Source organism: Sabethes cyaneus, chromosome 1 (assembly GCF_943734655.1).
Source record: "Sabethes cyaneus chromosome 1, idSabCyanKW18_F2, whole genome shotgun sequence".
Classification (NCBI taxonomy): domain Eukaryota; kingdom Metazoa; phylum Arthropoda; class Insecta; order Diptera; family Culicidae; genus Sabethes; species Sabethes cyaneus.
The window spans coordinates 44425371-44452152 of NC_071353.1; the positions used below are offsets into that span (position 1 = coordinate 44425371).

The 26782-nt window shown below is 42.1% G+C and overlaps 1 protein-coding gene across 1 annotated transcript; it reads right to left on the reverse strand.

Moving 5' to 3' along the window:
* Positions 1–17933: 17933 nt before the first annotated feature.
* Positions 17934–18816, reverse strand: LOC128745630 (uncharacterized). The gene is made up of 2 exons (XM_053842704.1): positions 18280–18816; positions 17934–18152 (listed from the first exon to the last, which is right to left on the reverse strand). The coding sequence occupies exons 1-2, from the start codon at positions 18814–18816 to the stop codon at positions 17934–17936; spliced, it is 756 nt and encodes a 251-aa protein (XP_053698679.1).
* Positions 18817–26782: the final 7966 nt, after the last annotated feature.

Here is a 26782-nt window from a genome sequence, read left to right on the forward strand (position 1 = left end):
CCGCTGTGATCAGCCCCGTCTTGGAATTCACTATAAAAGTCGGTGCATGTTGCAACGAACTGCGCAAAATTTTTCTTCCCTGAAAACTTGGGAATCGCATCCCTAGCTTCCTTTGAATCGAAATTTGCCATATTAATTTGGCTTGGGGAGGGAGGTTCGTCTGGTGATAAAAATTCTTCTTCTTCTTCTTCGCTATCAGCTTCTACTTCTACGTTTCGACTTCTTAAAATCAAGAAACGCGGCATTAACAACAATTAGGGATAGGAAAAAAAAAACCTAACCTTTATAAAAGTTACCTTGCCAAAAAAAAAAATTACAGTTTGTCTACACACAGTTGTACAACTAAATTATTTTAATCTTACTTGGGTTGATAGCTTCGTCTACGCGACCGTCCTTCCTTCTCCAGCTGGTTGATGATATTTTCGATCAAAAAGTTGGAAACCTCTCGTCCAACCGTCCAACGGAAATCTCTCGTCCACTCGTCCAACGGAAACCACTCGTTTACTCGTCCAACGGAAACCACTCGTCTACTCGTACAACGGAAACCACTCGTCTACTCGTACAAGGGAAACCACTCGTCTACTCGTACAAGGGATACCACTAGTAAAAACCACCACACTGAATCTGCTCGTCTTTCGCTCGGTTTGGCACTTCTGGTGTTGGCTGGTCTTTATTCACTATACTGGGTAGCACTTGCAGTTTTTTCTTCAATGTTCTCAGCACCACGCTCACTTGTTACTTCTTAGTTACTTGATAATGTGAACGATTTATCTTCTGGTGCTGCTGTGTTAGTCTTAGAAAACGGGTTTTCTCACGAGAAAAACTGGATTTGGCTTTAAGTACGGATTTATCACGAGAAAAACTTGAAGAAGAGAAGAAATCACCGCTGCCACCAAATTGTGGCGTGTGATATTCTACAACGATGTAGTTAATTCGACTACTTTTGAATTACTGAACACTGTCCCGGCGGGAAGACAGTCTATTTATTTCATTTTCCACTGTGCGTCCCTTTCGTAGCCCTCTTTGTAGGGGTTCTCCCCTAGTAACATTTCTAATCTAACGGTCTAACGGTTTTCTACTAGGGTTCCACCCTAGTTGCCTAAACATTCTATTGGGGTGAATATACATTATTCCCTTACTGTTACTATAATTAAACCCCTATGCTTTTGCGCATGGGTTTAATTTATGGCTTTATATCCCTAAATGGAACAGCGCGTGCGCTTCGTTAACCCCTACTCAAATAGCGCGTTACGCTTAAAAAGGACAGATGTTCAGAATGAAACATCTGCTAGCTTTAGAACGACAAAAAAAAACCGTTGACTAATAATCTGCTAAAAGAAAGCTACGAAAGGAAATAGAAAAGAATAGTGATATCGTCATATCACACTAGCGAAATTTAGCAGGCTACGGTGGGCCGGACACGTCGTAAGGATGCCGGACGACTGTGCGACGAAAATAGTCCTCTTCAACAACCCCACCGGCACCAGGAACAGGGGGGCCCAACGTGCACGATGGCTCGACCAGGTCGAGAGCGATTTGCGACTTCTGAGACGACTAGGAAATTGGCGACGAGTGGCCCAAGACCGAGTTGAATGGAGACGAGTGCTTGAAACAGCACGAGCCACCCCGGCTCTATGCTGCTGAAGAAGAAGAAGTTGATCTAGTGTATCACAAATTGGCGTCGGATCGGCATAGCTGATTAAATCTCTAGAAACAGCAATCCGGACTCCACCGCCACGTGTCTTTCTGCTATTGCGAAGATCACGATCGCAACGGTAAATGGTAAAAAGATTACCAAAAAGCTGCACGGAATTAACACAACTGTCTAGTCAGGTTTCGGTCAATACAACAACGTCGTAGTCACATTCGGTGGCCGTTAGAAACAAATCGTCGATTTTAGTCCGAAGTCCACGAACATTCTGGTAGAATATCCGAAGTCCAGTAGTCGGTGTGCTGTCAGTAAGATTCTGCTCTACAGAGACTGACGATGGATCATCAGGTTGGGCAGTACTAGATGCACAGTGCGAGTCAGTGGGTGAATAAGAGTTAGCAAATATGTACTTGCCATGAAGTGTTTTGGAAGACCTGTTCCACACGTCCTAACGTAGGACCGGGACGACTGATGAACGCTGGCAGCTGTGGCACGACTACGGTGGGGGGTCGGGGGCATCCATGATACCAACAACAGTGCGTCCCAGTGTCATGTCATTTGAAGAGACAAGCGGTCGTCTGAAGAAAGCAGTAGCGTTGGGGGAGCAGCAGTCGGCAGGCAGGATCAATGAACCTCCCTGTGACGTCGGTGTTCCGCAAATTATGGTCCGCCTACTGCAGCAGTCTGCGCTAGATCCGAAGCCGATGGGTGTCCTAAAGGGACTGGAGAAGTAACCACCATTGGAGTGACCGATGATGAACCGGAGCCGGGGGTAGCGCGGGATTCAACCGATGGAGTACTAGCAGGAGCTGGGTCAATGGGGGGCAGCCATACCACTGAATTCGCGCGAGCATCGTCAAATTCCCGGAATATAATCCCTTGTGGCCAAGCAGGGTTCAAGGCCGGAGTTTTGTACGCCAGAAAAAAGCCAACTTTAAACGAAACGAAGTTGAGCGATTAAAGGTCGGTCCCCTTTTTGACTAACGGAACAACATGAATCGCATCCGTAATTTGTAGACCGGCTCGTACAAGTCTCTCTACGACGTCGGAAGTCATGGTGGGGTGGAACTGCGAGAGATACACTCAGAATAACTTAGGCGGGGAGCTAGCAACAAGCTTTTCTTGGTTCTCGACAGGTCTAGTACCGGTAACCGGTTTATTGGGAGTCTCCGTGTCACCGCGACGACGTTTTGAAGGACGATCGCGATCAGGTACCTGCATCGGGGTTGCAGCATTAACCTTGTCGGCGAGTTTTGCTACCTGATGGTTGTTCCCGATGATTTCGTTCTTAAGTTCCGAAATTCCATGCATTTGGCCCTCGATAACGCTGGAAATCACAGATCCGAGAGATGAGACAACGCTTTTGAAGTGGGTGAACTTCATCAATTTTGCGCACTCATCGCACATCCAGAACAAGTTGGGGTTTTCATCGAGAATCTTCTGAAACGGGTCGTTCAGACACTGAACGGAAAAAAACAGTCCAATTTTGCGCGACAATAAATTTACTCAGCGCAGCAGCATTACTCTCTAAATAGTTGCTAAACATTGTTTTTATTTATTGCGTTCAAGGTGCGAAATTTAATTTTTTCGAATTGAAATGCCGCAAACATATTCACCAACCGGCTCTCATACGGTATCAAATAACTTTTCCGGGCTCAAGGAAGAATGGTAGTAAGATGTTATGGAGAGGTCTAGGAAAAGTTTATTTTTTATCAAAATCAGGCAGAAGTCATGAAAATTAAGTATAACAGAGTAACTGTACCACAAATAAAATGTGATTAGTGATTGTTTTTCAGGTAGGTAAATATAAATAAGTGAGAAATCTCGATTTTATTACCACTAGAAAAGAGCCAGCTTTTGAAAAGCAGGCTTCTGCCGTGCTCTGCAAAAAATCTCAATTCTCGGCGTTTTATTGGCAAAGCGCAGAAGCCGAATCGATTTCCTCTCTCTCAGTTGGATGTTACCTTCTCCGACGCGACGAGTTTTGTTTTGCTTTTGCAGTACTTTGCTGCTTTGCTCTGCCGGCGAGTGAGCATCAGTTTGGTTTCGTTTTTCTTTTTCTGCCGGAGCGCTACCGAATGCATGCTTTCAAGGTCATGGAGAAAATCGTTCCAGTCCATATAATTGTCTATCGCACTGAATACAGAGACTGGCCATAGTAACTCAGTTGCTCGCGAAAACTTGTCATCATTAAACCAGCTACATACGTTTCACGTAATCAGTGAGTGTCATTGGTTTAATGATGCGAGTTATTGAGTGACATGGCCAGTCTCTCAAATCAGTGCTCTAGTTTTCATGCATCGTTCGGAGGGAAAGGAAATGGTTGAACAGAAAAGAAAGCACTAGATCTTTGTGAGAAGCAGATTGCTCTGCCTCTGTATGCATATGATGAGCAAAACGAAGCCTGATTGAAAAGCAACGGTTCGTGTGGTGTCCTATTCACAAACCAATAAAAAAATAAACGCAATCTGATCAACCTTGTAATGTATTCCTTGGTAAAAGTGCTCCGATTTTGTTCAAATCTTGTGTAAAGGGTGTTCCACACCAAATTGCACCACGGAAGAAACGCTGTAGGAAATTACCTAATTGACCGATCCTTTTTAAACTTTTAGACAACAAAATATAACTTATTAGTAAATTTTTGGCATATTTGTTTCATTCAACTTCAATACCACAACCGCATGCTCGCACCTTATGCTTAACTCCACTCAAAAAGTTTTGTACAACCTAGCTGTAGCTTACTCTGTACGGAAATTCACTTTTTCTTCATGTCTTCCTCAGACTTGACCTCCTTGAGATGCTTCTATAGTGCCTGCTTCATAATAGCCTAGTACTTTTCAATGGGCCTTAGTTCCGGTGCGTTGCACAGTGGAAAAAAATGGGACAAAACATCCAAAATCGAGTAGAAATTTTTTATGATTTATTATTTTTGTATGAATGTAGACAGACCAAATAACTATATTCCAAAATTTCAGAGCGCTAGGAATGATCCAGCCTTTTGGAGTGTTTTTTGAATCTTAAGTTTGTGCGACAACTTGCCACATTTTTCATTCAACGGAAGTTTCGAAAAATTATTTTTAATCGTATTCTGTTAGGTATTTTCATACAAAGAAAACGTGGTTTGGTATTAAAATGGCTATAGATTAGTACCATATTTTGCAGACTGACGAAAACCAAGTACACTCTAAAATATATTTACTATAAATCTCAAAATAATGTCTTAATGTGACTTCGCATTTTCAAAGTTGAGCATCTTTTTTTGGGAACGGAAGGTAACCGTCATTTTTTCATATGTTATGTAAAATTTAGTCTACTTTCTAAAAATCATAGTCGCATTTTGCGCAGATTTGCGCAAAGACTCAAAATATTGAATTTTATGGGACCATGTGTTTTTAGGCAATTCCGCTTTGTAGTTACTTCTAGCAATACTATTATAGACCTTTAATAAGTAAATCCTTGAGCATTTAGCAGCTAAAGGTTAGTGCCAGGTCAGCAGAGCAGTAGTGAATCGATGATATTAAAATTTTAGTAAATAAATATGATTATACGCTAGGGATAGTGTTATTTTATAATTTCAAAATTAATTTTCAATTTTGAGCCACGTTATGGATTATTGAGAGTTAGAAGGTCATCACTAGTTCTCATAGTTATCCCAATGCAAAAAATACACAAAATAAAAATAATAGTTCAAAAATTTCTTAGAAAATTATTTTAGGGACACCCTAATTATAGATTTTTTTTTAGTATTTGGAAGCTTTTATTTTTAGTAGTCAATTTGGTTCACAGAAATAAGTAAAATATGTAAGCTCCATGCTACTTTATGAACTTTTTTAGTTTTGTCTCAGTTTTGTTCTGACTGGCGCTACTGAGCGTTGGTGGCGTTCATGTCTTTGGGTACGAAAGTGACTCCGTTGGCTTCGTGCCACTCCAACGCATCCTTTGAATATTGGCACGAAGGTAGATCCGGCCAGATGATCGTAGGGCCCTCGTGTTGCTCGAGGAAGCAGATGCTTCTGTGGACACTTCTTAAAGAATATCTGCCCATTCACAGTTTCGATAGTCACGAACTCTGCATTCCGTTCGCCACATGATGTATTTATTGGCCAAATCATGTATTTCTTGACAAACTATGAAAGTTTCTGCATCCTTACTTCCTCCGGAACATCAAACTTGTGCTGGACGGTAAAGTACAGTAGCCCCAGAATCTGCCAGAAGTCCGCCTCGACATAATTCTCATCATTCATGATGAGAGAGTTGACGATTTTCCAGGTGCTGGCGCAAAATAAATTCGCGACGTTGCTTTTCGGGTGACGCCATTTTTTCCAATTTTCGAAAAACTGACCGCGATAAAAATAGAGTGTAAACAATACACTCTAAACTACTTCTACTCAAATTTTCAAGAGAAAATACCTAATGGGTAATTTTCTACAGCCTTTCTTTCGTGGTGCCATTTGATGTGGGGCACCCTTTACTTGTTCGTATTCTGCAAATTATAGACCCACATTTTTTATTTTTCATAGTCATTAGTCATAATTCGTCATATCGGAACAAACCGAAATCGGAGCATAAATCCGTTCAAGGATTAAATGCTAGTTCTCATCTGCTAATAATTAAAACGTCATGTTGCTTTCGAACTGCAACTGTTTAAAATTAATTATACGGTATGACTTTGTAAAAGCGCGCGAAAAGCATTTGTACGAGAGGGATAAGTATCGTTCGCTACCTACCTGTTGTTGTTGTTGTTGTTGTTGCTTCATTTCAAACATTCAGGTTGTCGATTCGATGTATTCGATCAGCTAACAAATATGTATCGTTTGTTGTAGTTCACAACAGCGTCTTGCAACTTTCAGTTTTTTTCGTTTCTTCTTAGCGACCGCCACCATATTTAAGAAAAAAGAAATAACTGGAAATGAAATAAAATTTACGCAAATTTTAATTGACGAGTTCTACCGTTAGATTGTTCCTAAACACGCTACCCTCGTTTGAAAACTCTTTGAAACCTTTCCGATGTTTGCCTAGTCGGTTAATCAAGTAGAATGTTGTACTGGACTGTAGTTATTTGTTTATTTATTTGTTTATTTGATTATTAAATTCAACCGACATAATTGTCTTATTGACTATTAACCATGTTTATAAAAATCTAATATTAGCTTGTTTATGTGCGAACTTATGTGACGGTTCGCCGAACTCAAAGAGGGTTTCAACTATAGAGAAAGTTCGAATGCAACGAAGTTGCGTTGCGTCGCTCGGAAACTCAGCGGAGATAGAATTGTCGGTGAATCGATCTCGACACATACAGGTTGCTGAGCCTTCATGTATTTGATAGTTGAAAAAGATTGGATTGGATGCGATGGAAAGTCATTACTTCAAGATGCTGATGACCAGCCAGTTTTTCCTGCACCAGTCAGCGAACATATCCAAAAGCCGCAGGTAATCATTTATAGAACGAATTGGTAAATACAATTTCAGGTCATTAACGAAAATTAGCTTGCATCTAACTCCAAGCAGCGACGCGATATCGTTGAAAAACAGCAAAAACAGTAGAGGTCCCGTGTTGCTCCCTTGAGGCACACCCGACAAGTTAGTAAACCGGGAAAAGAAACAGGAGTCAAGCTGAATACGCAGAGCTCTGCCGCATAAATAGGAACTGAGCCATTCCGTGAAATTCCGAGATGCGCTAAGTCGCGAAATTTTCTGTAGTAGTATTTTATAATCTTCTATACAGATACTTCCTGCTTTCTGTCTAGCCACAGTGAAATTTCTTCTAGCACCGCTTTGAGTGTTTGTTAAAAGTTTGTTTATGCAGCTGATATTGTGATCTCTCAGGCACCGAAATTGGGTAGCAAAGAGAGAATCTTAGAACATTGTTCAGTAAAATAAAGTTATCGAGCTCTGTTGATGGTATAACAGAAAGACTAGTCCAAAGGTCGTCAGCAATAAGCGGTTGACTAGTTCGTCAGTTGAGCCCCACTGTTTATAAGTATTCTCCGCAGTGGGTTTACTAATTGTAGAAATGACGTGGCTAAATGAAAAACCGAAGGCCTTCCTCTGAAACGTGTACATAGGGCATACATTTTAAAAAAGACGTATGCAACAACAGAATAATAACAACCCATGCAACAATGGTGACAATCATCAGTAAGAATAATGAGACGGGACACAGCGTATTAAATCTGCAACTACCGCTCTTGCCGCTCCTTCCTTCGAAGGTTCACGTTTTTCCGATGATCACTACCTTGTGTGAAGTGAAAGTGGCAGAAATAGTAGAAATACCTCCCGCATTATTCATTTTTCCTTAGGCTGATGCTTTTTGTCCGATCCAATGGAGGCTCATCTGCCGCGCAATGGCAAGCACAGCAGACAGACAGCCAAACCGCCAAGCTGGATGTGTGGTTTTTCTCTCTAGCTTTTTTTTGTCCTCGGCTCAAAGGCAACCACCTTCATACATACTAATAACATGGCACCGTCTGCAGCGAGGGAATGAAGTGGAAACAGACTGTGCGCTGAGGAACATATTTTTCACTTTTCTATGAAAGTACAAAACAGCACTCGATCGCATCGCACCGTAAGCGGTCGATCATCATATAGCAATTTTCTTAAAACTGCTAAAAACTTCCTCCGCCGCCAGCGACAGGAGAGCCTTTTCTCGGTAACGGTGCGGTAAGAAATGGACAAAGTGGTCGGTACTTTTTCGGACGGTAAGCCACCTTTGCGGGGGCACATTTTCCCTCGCAACTTGGAAGGTGAACAACCCGCGCACGATTTGCAGACGAAAGACGAAAGACACTGCGATAGAGAAAGAGCGGCGGAAAAATATTTCATAATATTCAACTTTACCGTAAAGCTCACCAATCAATGGCAATCGTGCGGTTGTAGCGGGTGTTGGAGAAAAATGTGCACGGTTGTCACGAAAATCCGGTTTGAAACGGTGGTGGTTGAAGCGGTGCAATTACGTGCGCAACATGACTGTGTTATAAAATATGAAACAATAGGAATGACAGTTTGACGTAAGGTTTCACCTGATTATTCTTTTAGGGACGTATAAATGGTGACAGTTCTTTTGATTGAACTTTTGCTTTCTTTTTATCGTATTTCTGTTCGTGTCTAGAAATTGTCTCCTGATTTGACAACTACTTAATATCATTTGCACTGTCATGTCAGTATCAGTGAGCTTTGATACTTATACTACTTATCTGGAACTTTGTTTCGTTGCAGAAAATGAAAACAGAAATCGGTCAGGATTATTGGCAGTGACCTTTAGCATGAAAACTCGGACACGAATTGAAACATGGAATATACTGACCCTTGCCCAGCAAGGTAAACTGGCTCAACATACAAGGAAAGCTAGCCGCCCGAAACTTCAAAATCCTAGGGCTGAGCGAGGTACTTACCTACTTATCCTGCTTCGTTGTCCCCCAGGATTTGACCTGCATTATAATGTTCCACCAACTAACTCGGTTTATGGAAGGCCGTCTCCACTGTCCCACACTTTCCAGATCATGCACCACTTGGTCTAACCATCGAGCACGCTGCGCACCTCTGCGTCTGGTCCTAGCTGCATGCCAGGCAAAAACCATTTTTGCGGGGTTGTTGTACGGTATTCTCACAACATGTCCCGCCCCTTGTACCCTTCCAGCTTTAGCAACTTTCTTTCTTCTAGGACCATCTGTTGCGGTGTATGTGAGAACGGTGTATGGAGGAGAAGGATGAACCACGAGCTGGCGCAGCTTTTCGGCGAACCCAGTATACTGGATTATACGACGTTCAAAAACGGCCAGTGCTTTCAAGTCCCTGTCGAGCATTGTGCACGTTTCGTGCCCGTAAAGGACTACCGGTTTTATTAGCGTTTTGTATATGGTACAATTGGTACGGACGTGAAGCTTACCAGACCTCAGGGTCTTATGGAACCCGTAGTAAGCACGATTTCCGGTATAAAAACGTCTGCGTATTTCTCTGCTGCAGTTGTTATCTGACGTCATCAACGACCCGAGGTATACAAATTCGTCCATCACCTCGAACTCGTCGGGTACCTCAAACAGGTAGTTGGTTTTAGATGTATTCACCACTAATGCAACTGTTTCTGTTTCACGTTTAAGTTTGGTATACTGCTCAGCAACTGCCTGGAACGTTCTTCCGATAATGTCCACGTCGTCAACGAAATCGACAAATTGGCTAAATTTATTGAAGATCGGGCCCCGCATGTTAAAACCCGCACGTTTCATAACGCCTTCTAGCGCGATGGTGAACAGAAGACAGGAAATACCATCACATTGTCGAAGTCCCCTACATGTGACCTCAATCAGTCTTGTCAACTTCCCGGGAAAGCCGTTTTCGCCAAATAATTTTCTATAGCTCTTCACGGTCGATAGTACGTAGGCGGCTTTGAAATCTGTGAATAGGTGATCCGTAGGGACTGGGTATTCGCGGCACTTTTAGAGGATCTGTTGTAATACAAAGATTTGGTTCGTTGTTGATCGCAAGTCCACAAAACCCGTTTGATAGCTTTCCACGAATTTGCTTACTAAAGTGGCGATAGACGGCTAAAGATGATCTGAGAAAACACTTTATAGGCGGCGTTGAGAATGGTGATCGCTCGATAGTTGTCACATTCTAACTTGTCGCCCTTCTTGTGTATTTGACATATTACTTCCTCCTTCCACTTCATCGGTAGCTGTTGTTTCCCAGATCCTGACTATTAGCCGGTGCAGGCAGGTAGCCAACCTACACGGGCACATCTTAATACCGTTTACTGCGGCGTCATCTTTATCAGTCATCATTCTGAAATAGTCATTCTCTGCTAGCTGTTTTGGTATTCCATGTCCGCGCCATTCAGGTCCTCATAGTAGTGCTGCTTCCACCTTTTGATTACCTCACGTTCATCCTCAAGATACCTCCCTTTATCTCAACTTGTTTCGGCTCGTGGTACAAAGCCTTTGCGGGATACGTACCGTTTCCTCTAGAATTTACGCTTTTCCTGAGAACGGTACCGCTGTTCCTTCCCGGAAAAAGTGGGTTGGCTGTCATTCTTTCTGTCTGTATCGTTCCACGTTTTGATAGGTCGCCTGCTGCAGTATCGACGCCCGCGCTGCATTCCTCTTGTCTAACATCCTCTGGAATTTCTCGTCGAACCAGTTGTTACGTCGACTCTTCTCAGCGAACACAACGGCACCTTACGCTGCGCCGTTGATGGTTGCTTTAACGCTATCGCTTCGTTTAGCACTCCCTCACCCGGCAGCACAGCCTCAAGGCGTTGCGCGTACTCAGTAGCGACCTCAGTCATGTCTTGGGCAGTTGTCGTATTCACGTTCAGGCTGCGCGTAAAAAGCGTTCTTATCGTCTTCGTCATTTACTCGGTGTGGTCTATGCACGTTGATAATGCTAATGTTGAAGAAACGGCCTCTAATCCACTACATACACAAACGGTTGTCGATTGGCCATCACCCAGTCACGCGCTTTTGCATGTTGCCCATCACAATAAAAGTTGTGCCGAGCTCGTGTGTATTGTCGCATGTCTGGTAAGTGGTGTATCCATTTCTAATAATAAACTAATAAACTATATGAATGTAGGGTAAAGTGGTGCAGAATGCACCGCTTAAGCAAGACATCATTTTGCAGTGCAACGGTGTGTTTGTTCCATGTTTTTCGACTTCTAAAAGACTTTGGGATCTTTTTTACACTATCTCCTGGTGAAATTTCCCAACAAAAACCGGTATTTTTTGTTATTTTTGACGATTTTTAGCAAGAGTCAAAATCATTATGTGGGGCAAAACGCCAAAACCCGTGGCCAAAACACACTAAGTTTGCCCAGCCAGGTCTTAAACGCAACCTGCAAATTTACATATAATCACGTGTTGTATAAACTCCTGAAACTAGGCTTCAAAAATGACGGAAGCGTTTGTTATAGCGTTCGTTTGCTGGGATGGGATGGATGCAATAATGGGTTCATATCTCAACATAATTGGCAATAAAATTTATTCATTTAATTTTCTCCAACTGATGTGTGATGAAATACTGTAAGTTAAAGAATGTACAATCAGGTCTAAGGCAAATTCTAAGTCCTATACAATACATAATATTGCTATATTTTTAATAAATACTCTGAAACAAAAGATGTACTGCAAATTAAAAATATTTTATAACTGTTCGATCCCACGGTGGTCCATTCTACCCCTGTTTTGCATTTTGAAGTTTTTGTTTGCAATTTATGTGAAAAACATGCCTAGTTAATGCCGTTTTTGTAAAGAATCATCGAGTATGTCAGTATATCAATTAGATAGACTGTATTTATCATGAAATTTGCATACCGACTAGTGGTAAAAGCTTAAGAGAAAACCGTGATTTCTTACATGTGGAATGAGATCGCGGATAATCGCTTGATTTTATTGGATGTGGCTATGTTTGATGCTTTTACATGCTACACGATTATGAATTAGCTTGTTTTACACCAAAATAAAATGCGCATTCATAATTTTACAAAACAGTTTCCGCGTTTTTAAACAATTAATAGTATGGGCCATTCTACCCCCACGGTGCGTTCTGGACAGTCTTCCCTTACCGTAGAACCCTTCCAGCATACCTCCTGCAGCGCTACAATGTGTCGAACTTGCGGTCCCTCAGTAAGTCGGAAAGCATGCGGGTACTTCCCCGAAAATTGAGAAACTTGCATGTTACAAGCTGCCGATCGTTAGTCCTTTTTCGTTGACTTGGTCTATGCCGATTGTTCAGGTCCCTATTTGCATAATTTGCTTCCTATACTGGTATGTTTTACGGATGGCTTGTAGGCCTGCACCAACCCCCTGTGTCGCCGAAGGACCATAGTGACAGTACTGTTTTGCGCCCCACACTGACATGAGTGCTTTGAAACCACAAATCCATTCGTCATGAAATACGAAAGTTAAGGGTTTGAAAGGCTTATGTTCTATATGCAATCAATTTTGTTGAAATCGGTTAAGAACCTGTTAGAAAATGAAGGGTCGTATTTTTTTTCGGAGTAGTCTAAATCGGGGCAACTGTCGCAATACATAACTTTTGAACTAAAATGTCGATCAACATAAAATTCAATGGCGGCAATATGAGTCAACTAGACCTTTCATTTGATACTAAGCTCATAAAAATCAGTCCAGCCATCTCCGAAAAGTAAGTAAGAAAGAAGTAAGTAAGAAAAGTAAGAGATAGCAAAGCGTAACATACTCTCACACACACACACACACACACACACACACACACACACACACACACACACACACACACACACACACACACACACACACACACACACACACACACACACACACACACACACACACACACACACACACACACACACACACACACACACACACACACACACACACACACACACACACACACACACACACACACACACACACACACACACAACTCCTATTCCCATCTCCTCGTAGTAGCAGCCGGGATACGAGCAACCTCGTTGGAGATCGGGTAACAAACCCAGGTGGAAACCAAGGTCGTATGGTCGGAAAGGAGGGCTCTTTTGAGCTACGTTGGCCCTCCGGCGTTACTGTAGGGTTGATTGCGGGCTTTGCAAGCCTGAATCACTAAAAACCAAAGGAATGAACTCCGTAAGTAATAATAACTCTAATCGGAGTAATCGACAAAGACTCAGGCAACGAAAACGTTATAACGATTGGAAATTAGGAACATAGAACATGCAGTCTCTATTTTTACTCGGAAATACCCACGTGCTTTCTGAAGAAGTGAAGAGGCGCACACAAATCACAAATCGACCACGTTCTGGTAGGTGGGATGTCGCCGAAAGCTATGCGTTATCTCTCGAAATCGCGCTGCCGGAAAAGGGGGAGCTGTATAAAGCCGCTCTTGAGGACTGTTGGAATGCCGTAAAAACAGCCATTAATAGCGTGACGGAGAACGTCCTAGGCCATGTGATACCGAATCGATGTAATGAATGCTTTGACGAGGAGGACCAGCAAGTATTTGATGAGAAGAACGCAGCGCCGGTGCTGCGTAGAGCCACCCGTCTGAATGTGGAGCGATACAAACAGAAGCGGAAACAGCAAACCCGACTCTTCAAGGAGAAGAAGCGCCACCAGGAGGAGAAGGAGTGCGAAGAAGTCGAGCAGCTGCACCGCTTTCACGGCACACGGAAGTTCTAGCGGAGACTCAACGAATCTCGCAAAGGCTCTGTGTCGCGTGCCGAAATGTGCTGAGATAAAGATGGAGGCACCGTGCGGTGATCGAAAGGTGGAAGCAGCACTGCGACGAACACCTGAATAGCGTGCAGGCGGAAGAACAGGCGACATCATGGTGTAGCAAGCAACGAAGATGTGCCCCCCCCATCGATAAGGGAAGTTAAAAGCGGAAGCGGCTGAAGAACAACAAAGTAGAGGGAAAGGATGGGGAGACAAGTTGGCCGGCTGTCTGCATCAACTGATTGTTGAGATTTGGGATACGAAAAAACTATCGTAGGAGTGGAAAGACGGGGTTATTTGCCCTATCTACAAGAAAAGCGATAAGCTGGCTTGTGAGAACTACCGAGCGATCACTATCCTGAATGCTGCCTGCAATGTTCTGTCTCAAGCAGGGATGGAAGATCAGTAATTTTGATAAAATCTGTGAGTTATCGCCACACGCACAGATCACGATCCGTACAGATCATGACAAACAGTGAATCTTTAGCGTTGATCACAAGATTTTGTTCTCTAAACAGTCTCAGCAGTCGATTATAGTGATACATTTAACCTAGCTGCGAGAAAAAGGGTCACTCATGTTGTTAGTATTGCGGTTCATACGATGCACACAACCAATCGTCTGTATCAGTTATATTTCTCAACGCAATCATGCAATGAATATGATCTGACAGGAGGTTTGTCATAATCTGCACGGATCGCGACAAAGTGTTTGTCGCTTACAAGTAGTGATGTCAATGAATCTGAATCTGATCGCTCCTATGATCTTGATCGCTAGAAGCGATTGTTTTCCATCCCTGGTCTCAAGTCATCTTCCATCGACTATAGCTAATAGCCAATAGTTTTGTGGGAAATTATCAGGCCGGTTTCATGGAGGGTCGGTCTATCAACGGACTAAATCTTCACCCTGCGGTAGGTCTTCCACAAGTGTCGCGAATTACGTATCCCCATGCATCACCTGTTCATCGATTTCAAAGCCGCATATGATAGTGTAAACCGACAAGTGCTATGGAAAATTTTGGATGAAAACGGCTTTCCGGGTGAGCTTGCTAGATTTACCATGGCTGCGATGGTTGGGATCCAGTGTTGTGTGAGAATCTCGTGTGGATTATCGGATCCATTCGAAACTCGCAGGGGACTTCGACAGGGAGATGGTTTTCCCTGCCTGCTATTCAACATTGCGCTTGAAGGTGTTATAAGACGAGCCACGCTCGAAATGCGGGCACGATTTTCAATGAATACAATCAATTTATCTGCTATGCAGACGACATGGATGCTATCGGAGAAAATTTGAGGCTGTGGAAGATCAGTACACCAGACTAAAACACGAAGAAGAGAAGATGGGACTGAAGATAAATACGTCTGAAGCGAAGTATATGCTGGCGGGCGGGACCGAGCGCGACAGGGCCCGCTTGGGCAGTACCGTGGTAGTCAACGGGGATGAGTTTGCGGTGGTCGATGAGTTCGTATGCCTTCACTTACTGGCATCAGAGGACAACAATACCAGCCGTGAGATTCATTATCAGCGGAAGTCGGGCCTTCTACGGACTCCACAAATGCTTGCTGTCGAACAATCTGAGCCCCAGTACAAAGTGCACACTGTATAAACAGTGTTGTCCTCTGCAGGCACGAAACGTAAACACTACTAGAAGAGGACCTACTACTAGAAGAGTGCTCGCAGTGTTCAAACGGCTGGTGCTAAGAATCCTCTTTGACGGCGAGCAAGAGCTTGCGCGTCTCTACGGCGAACCCAATATTCAGAAAGTGGGACGAATACGTTGGGCACATGTTGCAGACATGTTGCTAGAATGCCGGACAACTTTCCTGCCAAAATGGTCTGCGCATCAAATCCGGTAGGAACAACATGAAGAGGAGCACAGCGATCGAGGTGGCAAGACCAGGCGCGGCGAGCTCTGGTGAGCACTGGGTGACGCGGAACTGGAGACCAGTTGCCTTGGAACGAAATTGATGGAAAAATTCGCCTGAAGTGTGTAAAGGAATGTTGGACACGATACTTAGAAAATATGCGGGAGCGTGAGACGGGTCGGTTGACAGAGTGTGGTCGGGTGTGCAGTGGATGCCCGCGCAAAGGCAGTTAAGTGAGTGGCTAGTAGATGTTTGGTCAAATGTCACAATGGGTATGCTCATGAGGGACAACAAATGCGTATAAAACATTCCCGTTTCTCTTTTGTTCAGTTGTTATTCGTAGTAGGTACTGAATATCGTGCATTTGAAAGTGATCCGTACAATACGCTGAATCCCTATCCGTCATCTTGAAATTCAAAACAATGCGAAATAGTCTATTTCTGCTTCGAAACAGTCAATATTGGGGGATTTGATATATAAAATGTTGAAACATCAGTCGCAATCTTGAATTTCTAAACAACATCCGTCTCAATGTTTACTATTGGCTTAAATAAACAATCAAAAGACTAGCATGCACTTAAATGGCACTGTTTTTCTATAAATCTGGTCTGATTTTTGAATAGGTCTTATCTGCCACGTGAGAGTTTATCACCATATGCTGGTTTAAATGAAAATAATCCAGGTAACCAATAAGCATTAACATACGCAGTAAATCAATCGTTTATTTGGATTTATTGCAATTTATACTGCACGTTTCAGTATACATATCAGTAACAACCATGCAGCTAACTGCATAGTTGTCGTAAATTGGCATCCACAATTCTATTCAAAATCTTCATGTCGGTAACCAGCTGCAAATAAGTAATGTCAGCACTATAAAAGGGATTGCGTTAAAATAGCCGCTTATATTTCCAAAATAGGTTTTAAGTAGCATTTAAGGTGACTTGAATGCATATCGGTTTGCATTTGTTTATTGAATACCTATGTACGTTTGCCGATAGAATCCATTTATTAATGAAAAACTTTCAAAATTTAAAAATTGCAGTTACGTTCAGTCAATCTGTTTTACAGACTATGAATTTTCTTGCGGTTTGGATCAAGACCTTCCACTACGATCTAGAAATATCAGCACCTTTGAACCATATCAACGCTATTATGTAGCGCTTATGAACAGTAAAGAGAACTCCATAGTGTATAATAACACCATAATGTTCAGCCAACATACCACTCCTCCTGCAACTGATGATGATGATGATGTTGATGATCGTATAGACAGTGATTAGCCTTGTGGTTAACTTTCACTCAATTTTTGATTACTTCAACTATTTGCATTAGACGTCTGGTGTTGAAATTCGTTACTTGCAAACTTACCCATCTTAAGTTTAATTTACTTTCATACGTTTTGATATCCTAACGCGACGACCAGTTGGCCGTTTCCGATCAGCATTCCTTCAACTAGTTATGCGTTTTTTGCTCTTGCACTTTACATAAAGCAAGTGGGAATGCAAATTGTATACATTCTCCCCCCTTAGAAACAATAACGGTGGTTGTAGTAGCCGTGGTCAAGTACCTACTCGATTATGGAAATTGATTTCACCGATGTTTGTGTGTTGTTCGCACGATTAGTGACCATATAGGGTAAAACGAGGCTGTAAAGATGCTCCTAATGAACCCACGGTGATCGTTTCCAGCAAAGCAAACAAAAAGGAGATGCACAAGTTTCAGAGAACCAGTTTAACCTAGCAGAGCTGGGGCTGGTTGCGACTACTATTGCCGTCGGCCGGAGTTTGCGGAGTTGCGGTCACGTCACGATTTGCCGCAAACTGCTGCTCAGCCGCGGTAGGGACGCTGCTGGCGTAACAAAGTGTCTTCCTCGCAATCCATTGATGTGTAATAATTGGTGCTATCATCAAGGAAGACTTGTGCTGGCGTAATCGCAATCAATGCAGATGATGATCAATGCATAAATATGTTAATGGGAATATATGCTGAGAAATAGCTGGGTATAGGTTTTTGTAATTTTCGCTATCATTTACACTTTCATTTGATTGTATAATTTTCCTTGCATTTCAATTTCTTTATTTGTTACGGCAACTATCAGAGGCTACAAAGTAGGTATATTAGCTACAGTTACGCTATCGTAGTGAAATGTTTAAAAATTGGAGCTTAGCTAGAAAAGAATGCTTTAGAAGATATGTACAGAAACATGTACCGATGAAACGCATGACCGCCTATGCTCCTTCCAAATCCCTGTAGTCGTATTCCGGTTTTCTTCGTCGGTAGGGCAGATCGTCATCCTCGTATTGTCCACCGGCCTGCCGTTTCGGTTCGATACTACGTTGCCATCCACTTCCACCACCTCCTGATCCGTGCGCAGAATGTTCGTACACTACGTGTTCGGTGGCAGCACCTCCTCCGCCACTACCGATGGCTGCCTTTTTGAAACCGTTCTGAAACAAATTACGAAGCAAAGAGATCCCATTTGTCACACTTCCTTCATCGCTTACCACGAAGTCAATAACGACGATAACCGTTGGACGATTGAATCGAATGATAAAGAAATCCAAGGTTATTTACCAGCGTAGAGAAGATCAGTGCGATTTTTGCCATAATAAGAGCAACCGCCGCCAGCAGTGCCACCTTGCCGAGCACCAGTTGAGCCATCATCGCCATAAAGGCTACCCCACCCATCATGTACATTCCACCATGCTGCTTGTGTTTGTGCTTTTTGCCGCGGCCTTCCAATGAAAGTGGAATCAATGAACGCCCGTCCGGAGTCAGCAAGCTGAATTGCACCGTTCGGGAACTGATGAAGTCGCGAAGCTTCGTAAGGATTGTAGACCAGTCGCTTGGAGGTCCTTCGTTTGCGCGACTGGCAATAAAAACCGGGTTTTTCTTGATTACCACGAAGTTTCCGATTCGAAAAGTTACGTTACTGTTAATGGCATTGTTCAAACATCGGACAGTAAAATCCTTAAAACAATTAACTAATCCCACTTTGTCAAAGCAGTCCCTATAATTTATCACTGGCAGTACTGTGGTGCTAGAATTTTCCTTTTCTGTATCTGTATTAATCACAAAACACTCAGAAAGTCGTACTGTACTGGCTAACATGACAAGAATTAGTATAAAACACATTTTTACGCCAATTTTGAACTAAGTTAAGGCACTTCTGACAACACTACATGTTTCGCTAGGATTGACTGTCAACCGAGTAGTTCATATTTTTGGTGACATCCATCTTTTATAGAGTTTAATCTTCAGCCCAATGCCTTACTTTTATCCCAATTGCTCGAATAATTACTTCGTTTTTTGATAATTACGAAAAATTCATGTCAATTCGTGCATCGTTAGAAAGCAAAGAAAAGACAGAGGTTAATTGCGGAAAACTGTATCGGTTGCATTCCCATCAAGAGGGTTTCGACCTTAAAATCACTAGACGGGAAATTATTCCCTTACGGCAGCGCTTTTAACAGTTCTGCCACAGAGCTCTAGAAAATGAAATTTACGCTGTACGTTGTAGAGCAATACCGGCGAAAGAAGAAAGACACAAAACATACAACATCCACATATGCGCACTGCGCTACCGTTTTGCTGCGCAAGCTCGGTTGAATTAATTATATAGGTGAGTGATTAAATTCCGCACGCTCTCGGGCGGGAGTCCTACTTTTAGTTTCTTTTCATTTACCAATGAACCTGCCGCGGCTCAACGTGATGACTTAGTAACCTGGTTCGTGAGAAGCAAAAATGCCCCAAGCAAAATGATTGTCCAAATACTTAATTTAAGTTAATCTTTATTGAAAACAGATTCTCCGAAACATGTAAAAATTTACACATATCCTTTCACTGTTGATATCTTTAAGTAATAAATAGTTGGCCTAATTTAGGAAAAACCTACAAATAAACAATTACTCTTCACTCCATGCGAAATTTCTATGCCCGCCGTCTGCGGAAAGAGAACGCCCACTCCGTTCATCGTTGTCAACCGTTGCCGTCACAAATGTGTATCCATCGCCTTTTTTCGCGCTAGTGCCGCCGCCGCCACCGCCGCCGCCGCCTTCGCTCACTGGCTCACTATCCTTGCCACGGTCGGCTTCATAGAACTTCCGTTCGAACAATCGCGCCGTTCGATCTTTCAGCATTTGCTGTTTCTCAAATTCGTAGAATTTATCCACCAAACTGGAAGCCTGTGGTTCCAATCGTTCGTCGAGATTTAAAAACTTATCCTTTTTCCTATAGTATCCTCCGCTGGTGCTGTCATCACTTTGAACGTGACTATCCTGATGATACAGACTGTCGCTAGCAGGACTTTGAAGGTGATTGTGATGAGTGTGATGATGGCTGCTCCAATCCGGTTTGTCACTCAGTGCGTCACCGTAACGGTAGGGCCTTGGCGGGAACCCACCGTAGGTTCCTATACCCGGCGGAACGAACCCGTAACCGTAACCGATTCCAGGCGAAAGCACGCTACCGTAGCCGAACAGGCCCGAAACGAACAGCGCTATTTTGCCAAGTATCAGAGCTTTCTTGCTCAACAGTATCAAACCGCCAAACACCAGCGGAAGCAGCGTCGCAAGGTTGAACTTCAGCCCGAGCAGGAACGGTACGATAAAGTTGCGCGTCAAGATGCGTGCTTGAATGAAGAAAGCAAAAGAAAGCCGATGAAATGTTTATGGCTGAAAGTTGGAAGCTCGGTGTTATTATGGTGAGGTGGGAAAAGCTTTGGCTGTTGAAAGTTACAAAATAATATAGCACACTTAAGCTGCTGTTTCGATGTAAAGTAGGACTATGTTTTATGGCAAAGTTTTGGATCGGTTGTCATTACAAAAAAATCAAAAAACGTGTCACGAAAAAATGACAGATTTTGAGAGTAAATAACTTAGCGGTTTACCTATCGATTTTCAATATTTTTGCGTCATTCGACCGGAAAATATTCTACACATCCACACCAATAAAGAAAACTATTAATTTTTGAGTGCGCTTTATTGAAAATAATAAAACATTGTCCAATTAGAAATTCTCGCTTAGTAATAGGTTGATAAATATGTCATCAAAGAGGAAACATACTTTTACCACAGACTAACAGACGTAACACTGAAGCCTCATTCCATCGCCAATAAAAACGATCATTTCAAATGTTCACTTGAGTCAAGACTCAAACCACAAGCGCTGCGCGAGAACGCCACTCGCCTGCACTGGCGCTGTTGTCAGATAATAAATAAGTAAATTTATAGCATTGCTAAAATTTATAGCGAGCTACTCTGTGCTGCGCGAATACTGCACCAGGTGATGCTAGTATTTTTTCCAAGTTTTAGGGGTGTCATTGAAACGATGTTTTGTAAGAAAATTTGTTCAAAGTGTTACGTCTGTTAGTCTGTGCTTTTACTATTATAATTCAGTCAGTTCTGCTATTGAAAAATTGTAAATAATAATCCATTTTCTAACTAGAAGTGCTCGTTTCCTGATTGGTTGAAAAACACGTGTCAATTTGTGTTGTATGTAAAACTAGCTGACCCGACAAACTTCGTATTGCCACAAATTAACCTGTGTTGTACATAAATCATAAATCTCGGATGATCTTTGTCACAATCTCGAGTTTTGCAAGCCCCCCAGTGGGCGGCGCTTCCGACGGCGGGTCACCGGCAACACTCGCGACCGTCTCGTCCTGAATGATCTAGTGTTACTATAGATAGTTTTTGTGGTCTTGTATTGACTAATGTTTTATGGAAGAGTCTCGAATTTCTCGAGTTCGATTAGTTTTTGAGTTTCGCAAAAATTTCTGTTTTATTTGTATGAGAATCCATATCCCCCTACCACAGGGGTGAGAGATCTCTAACTATCATAAAATAAATTCAAGATTCCAAAATCTCCCACAAGCCAAATTTGGTTCCATTTGCTTGATTAGTTCTTAAGTTATAGGGAAATTTGAATTTCATTTGTATGGGAACCGCCCCCCTAAACAGAGGAGGGGTCTTAATTCATCATAGAAAAAATTTCTGCCCCCTAAAAGCCCCACATGCCAAATTTGGTTCCATTTGCTTGATTAGTTCTCCAGATAAGAGGAAATTTGCATTTCATTTGTATGGAAGCCCACCCTATTAAAGGGGAGATGGGTCATAACTCGCTTTCTAAAGAGGAAAGGGGTCTCAATTCACCATAGAAAAAAATCTTGCCTCCAAAACCACTTACATGTCAAATTTGGTTCCATTTGCTTGATTAGTTCTCGAGTTATGAGGAAATTTGTTTTTCATTTGTCCCCCCCGTCTTAAAGTGGGGGAATCCATAGAAAATATTCCATAGAAAATATTCTTGCCTACAAAAACACCCACATGATAAATTTGGTTCCATTTGCTTGATTAGTTCTAGAGTTATGAGGAAATTTGTATTTCGTTTGTATAAGAGCCCCCACTTTTAAAAAGGTAAGGGGTCCTAATTCATCATAGAAAAAATGGTTGCCTCCAAAAACACCCACATGCCAAATATGGTTCCATTTGCTTGATTAGTTCTCGAATTATGAGGAAATTTGTATTTCATTTGTGTAGAAGCACCCCTTCTTAACCGTTATGTGTTCGACAAAAAAAACACCTTTAAGTGCTCGACAAGGGTACCCGGGTACCCACAAATTGAAACGCTTGTAACTTTGGCAATATTTGACCGATTTGGACCATCTTACCACCTAAAGATTCAGGAACTTATCCACTTTCAGTGGAGTTGCAACAGAACCGGAAGTGGTTCATCTGGTTCCCGGAAATTCGGTATTCCGAGGGTGTGTTCCGGAATTAAAGCACTTTTTAAGATTTTGGATGTAATCATAGTAATATGGGTATCCAAAAATCCTCAAATGACTCCGAAAGGTCATTTTTCATAGTTTTAAAACAGTATAATGATTTATCCTAGGAATGGCCGTTCTGGAACAAGTTCCCATGGGTCCTCCTGTGGCCACAGAACTGTTTGAATTGCAACACTGGCAATATGGGTATCTAAATTCATGAAATTACTCCGAAAGGTCGTTTTTCATTGTTTTAACTCTATCTAATGATTTTGCCCCGGCATGGCCATTCCGGAACATTTTCCCGTGGGGCTTCACAGTGGTTCAAAACCAGTGGTTCAATAAACGAGCGTATTACAGTTTTGAGTGGGAAAACTTGACTTTAGGTTTATAAAGGCTTTGGAAGAGTTTCTTGATATTAAAAGTTCTATCGTTTGGTGAAATTAAAATTTTGATTAATCCACCTAAAAGTTAAATAAAATTTTTATTTTTCTTCAGTTTCAATATAACACATCTACGGGTTCTGCAAAGTTTTAGAGCATATTATTACAAGAAATTTTCTAGAAGACAGTAACCTTCTATCTCTTTAGCGAAGATAGAAAAATCCTTTTCAACGCTTTTTAGCTTTAATTCCGGAACACATCCTCGGAATACCGGATTTCCGGAAACCAGATGAACCACTTCCGGTTCTGTTGTAACCCCACTGAAAGTGGATAAGTTCCTGAATCTTTAGGTGGTAAGTTGGTCCAAATCGGTCAAATACTGCCAAAGTTATAAGCATTTCAATTTGTGGGTACCCGGGTACCCTTGTCGAGCACTTAAAGGGTAAAAAATTTCGAAGCTTCCCCTTTCCTCCCCCTTAAGTGCTACATGAAAACTTATTTTATGAAAAGTTGTAATTTAGCTAGTTCTGAGATGTCACAGAGTTTCAGTATCCTGGGTCGAAGAAAACTTTAGAATTTCTTACTTTGAAATCTGAAAAGGTACCCGGGTACCCTGTCGAACACATAACGGTTAAAGTTGGGAGGGGTCCTAATTCACCATAGAAAATATTTTTGCCTCCAGAAACCACCACATGCCAAATTTGGTTCTATTTGCTTGATTAGTTCTCGAGTTATGAGGAAATTTCAATTTCATTTGTATAGGAGCCCCCCTCCTAAAGTGGGTAGGGGTCCCAATTCATCATAGAAAAAATTTTTGTCTCCAAAAACACCCACGTGCCAAATTTGGTTCCATTTGCTTGATTAGTTCTCGAGTTATGAGGAAATTTGAATTTCGTTTGTATAGGAGCCCCCCCTCTTAAAGTTGGGAGGGGTCCTAATTCACCATAGAAAATATTCTTGCCCTCGAAAACTTTCCATGCCAAATTTGGTTCCATTTGCTTGATTAATTCTCGAGTTATGAGGAAATTTGCATTTCATTTGTATAGGAGCCCCCCTTCCTAAAGTGGGGAGGGGTCCCAGTTCATCATAGAAAAAAATTTTGTCTCCAAAAATACCCGCGTGCCAAATTTTGTTCCTTTTGCTTGATTAGTTCTCGAGTTATGAGGAAATTTGTATTTCGTTTGTATAGGAGCCCCCCCTCTTAAAGTGGGGAGGGGTCCTTATTTACCATAGAAAATATTCTTGCCCTCGAAAACTTTCACATGCCAAATTTTGTTCCATTTGCTTGATTAGTTCTTCAGTTATGAGGAAATTTGTATTTCATGTGTATGGGATCCCCCCCTCCTAAAACGGGGAGGGGTCCCAATTCATCATAGAAAAAAATTTTGTCTCCAAAAACACCCACATGCCAAATTTGGTTCCATTTGCTTAATTACTTCTCGAGTTATGAGGAAAATTGTGTTTCTTTGGTTTAGGAGCCCCCCCTCTTAAAGTGGAGAGGGGTCCTAATTTACTATAGAAAATATTCTTGCCCTCGAAAACCTTCACATGCCAAATTTGGTTCCATTTGCTTGGTTAGTTCTCGAGTTATGATGAAATTTGTATGGAAGCCCCCCCTTTTAAAGAGGAGTGGAGTTATAATTCCCCTTATAAAGAGGGGAGGGGTCTCAATTTACCATAGAATAAATTCTTGTCACCGAAAACACCCACATGCCAAGTTTTGTTCTATTTGCTTGATTAGTTGTCGAGTAATGCAGAAATTTGTGTTTCATTTGTATGGGAGCCCCCCCTCTTAGTGGGGGGAGGGCTTTCTAACCATCACTAAAACCTTTCCTGGCCCCAAAAAACCTCTACATGCATATTTTCATGCCGATTGGTTCAGTAGTTTTCGATTCTATAAGGAACATACGGACAGACAGACAGACAGACAGACAGACAGACAGACAGAAATCCTTCTTTATAGGTATAGATGTATCAAAGTAGTAACACAGACTAACAGACGTAACACTGAAGCCTCATTCCATCGTCAACAGAGGTTGGAAAACTCGCAAAATGAATAGATACGCCGTGCATCGGCAAACGGTTTTTATCATGATAAAACAGCTAAGCTAGTGGTTCAATTCGCCTATAACAATGAGCAACATACACTCACGCTTCATAGCATCGCTGAATATACGAATATCGTGAGCAACGCAAAAGTGCGATTTACCGTCTTCTGCTGCTTGTAAAGCCACTAACACTACTTTAAACTATTTCCTTTTCGTGGTAATATTATTTTGAATACTTTCCGGCGTCCCCGGGCATTCTATATCCGATAAATCGAACACACTCAATGTTCAGTATTCAATTTTTGAACGAATTCTGATGTTCACATTGAGGTTCTGTTCGTGATAAAATTCAAAGCTGATGCGTGCATTATCGGCGAGGCAGGTGAAAAGTGTATGTTCATGAGGGATGTTCAACGATTCAAATGATCATTTTTTCGCGAATTCTCCAATAAAAACGATCACTTCAAATGTTCACTTAAGGCAAGACTCAAACAACAGTCGCTGCGCGAGAACGCCGCTCGCTTGTGCTGGCGCTGTTGTCAGATAATATACAAGTAAATTTATAGCATTGCTAAGTTTTATGGGTGTCAATGAAACGATGTTTTGTTAGAAAATTTGTTCGAAGTGTTACGTCTGTGCTTTCACATACCATATTATTCAGAACACTTTTTTTTCTATAATCTAAAGTTTTGTTTGTCTTTGTACTATTTTATAAAAAAAAAGAAAATCAAATCTGAGTTGACGGAACCTTTTCAGCAGTAGCAGCAGCAGTAAAATGCATAAACTGTCAAAACACTATTTCGTTTCTGGAAATAAGAATTATAGGTTAGAAATTAATTGAAACCTCCAATGGTGAAAAAACGTTGGTGAATGGTTGGATAATGCATAAAACAGACCCCATAGTGGTCCGTTGTCTCTTATCCAGTAACTCCTACCCCTACCTCCTCGTGGTACAGTGGACCCCCGTTCGTTTGAACGATTCCTCATGCAAACTAGCGGGGTTCGTTTTCAATTTGAACAACTAGCAACCCTAAATATGCTGAAACTTGTGTGAACTGGCCGCCCTGCTCTTTGTTATTGTTTTGGTGGTTTGATTTAGTCTCGTTTAGTTGGTAGTTGCAAACAGCGAATATGTTATTCTCCGATCGGATTTCTACCGTAATCGTTGGGAAACGAAATGTGAAACTGATTAAACTAGAATTAAACACGCTAGATCAGTACAAACAAACCGTGTTTATGTGCATTGTCTGCGAAGGCAAATGATACCATATTGAGAATGACATTTGAACCATTTTTAATTTGCACATCGTGCAAACCAGCGGGGCTCAAATTAAAAAGTGTTCAGATTAAAAACGGTCAAACGAACGGGGGTCCACGGTACCAGCCGGAATACGAGCAACCTTAGCGGAGATCGGGTAACCAACCCCGGTGGAAACTAAGGGAAGCAGGCTCAGTGCGCCTCAACACTGTAAGATGGGACCCCAACACGAGACACGGTAGCGTAGGCCTTTTTACGGCTACCTACCTAAACTCTATAAGCTAAAAAGAGTCAAGAAAATCTTAATCGGAACATTCGGCATGAACAAAGGCGGCGAAATAAGGACAAGGAATGGAAACTTGGTACCTGGAACTGCAGATCGCTGCGATCAGTTTGGCATCGTGGCACTGCAGGAGATCTGTCGCAAAGGCGAGAAGGTGTGGAGGATCCGTGGCGGCAAAGCCTAATTTTTCCAGAACGGTGGAGCGGCCAACGAGCTGGAAACGGGCTTCTTAGTGTTAGGCAAAATGCAAGATCGCGTAGTGGACTGGAAAGCGATCAATGAAAGGATGTGCGTGTTGAGGATAAAAGGGCGTTTTTTCAACTACACCATCATAAACGT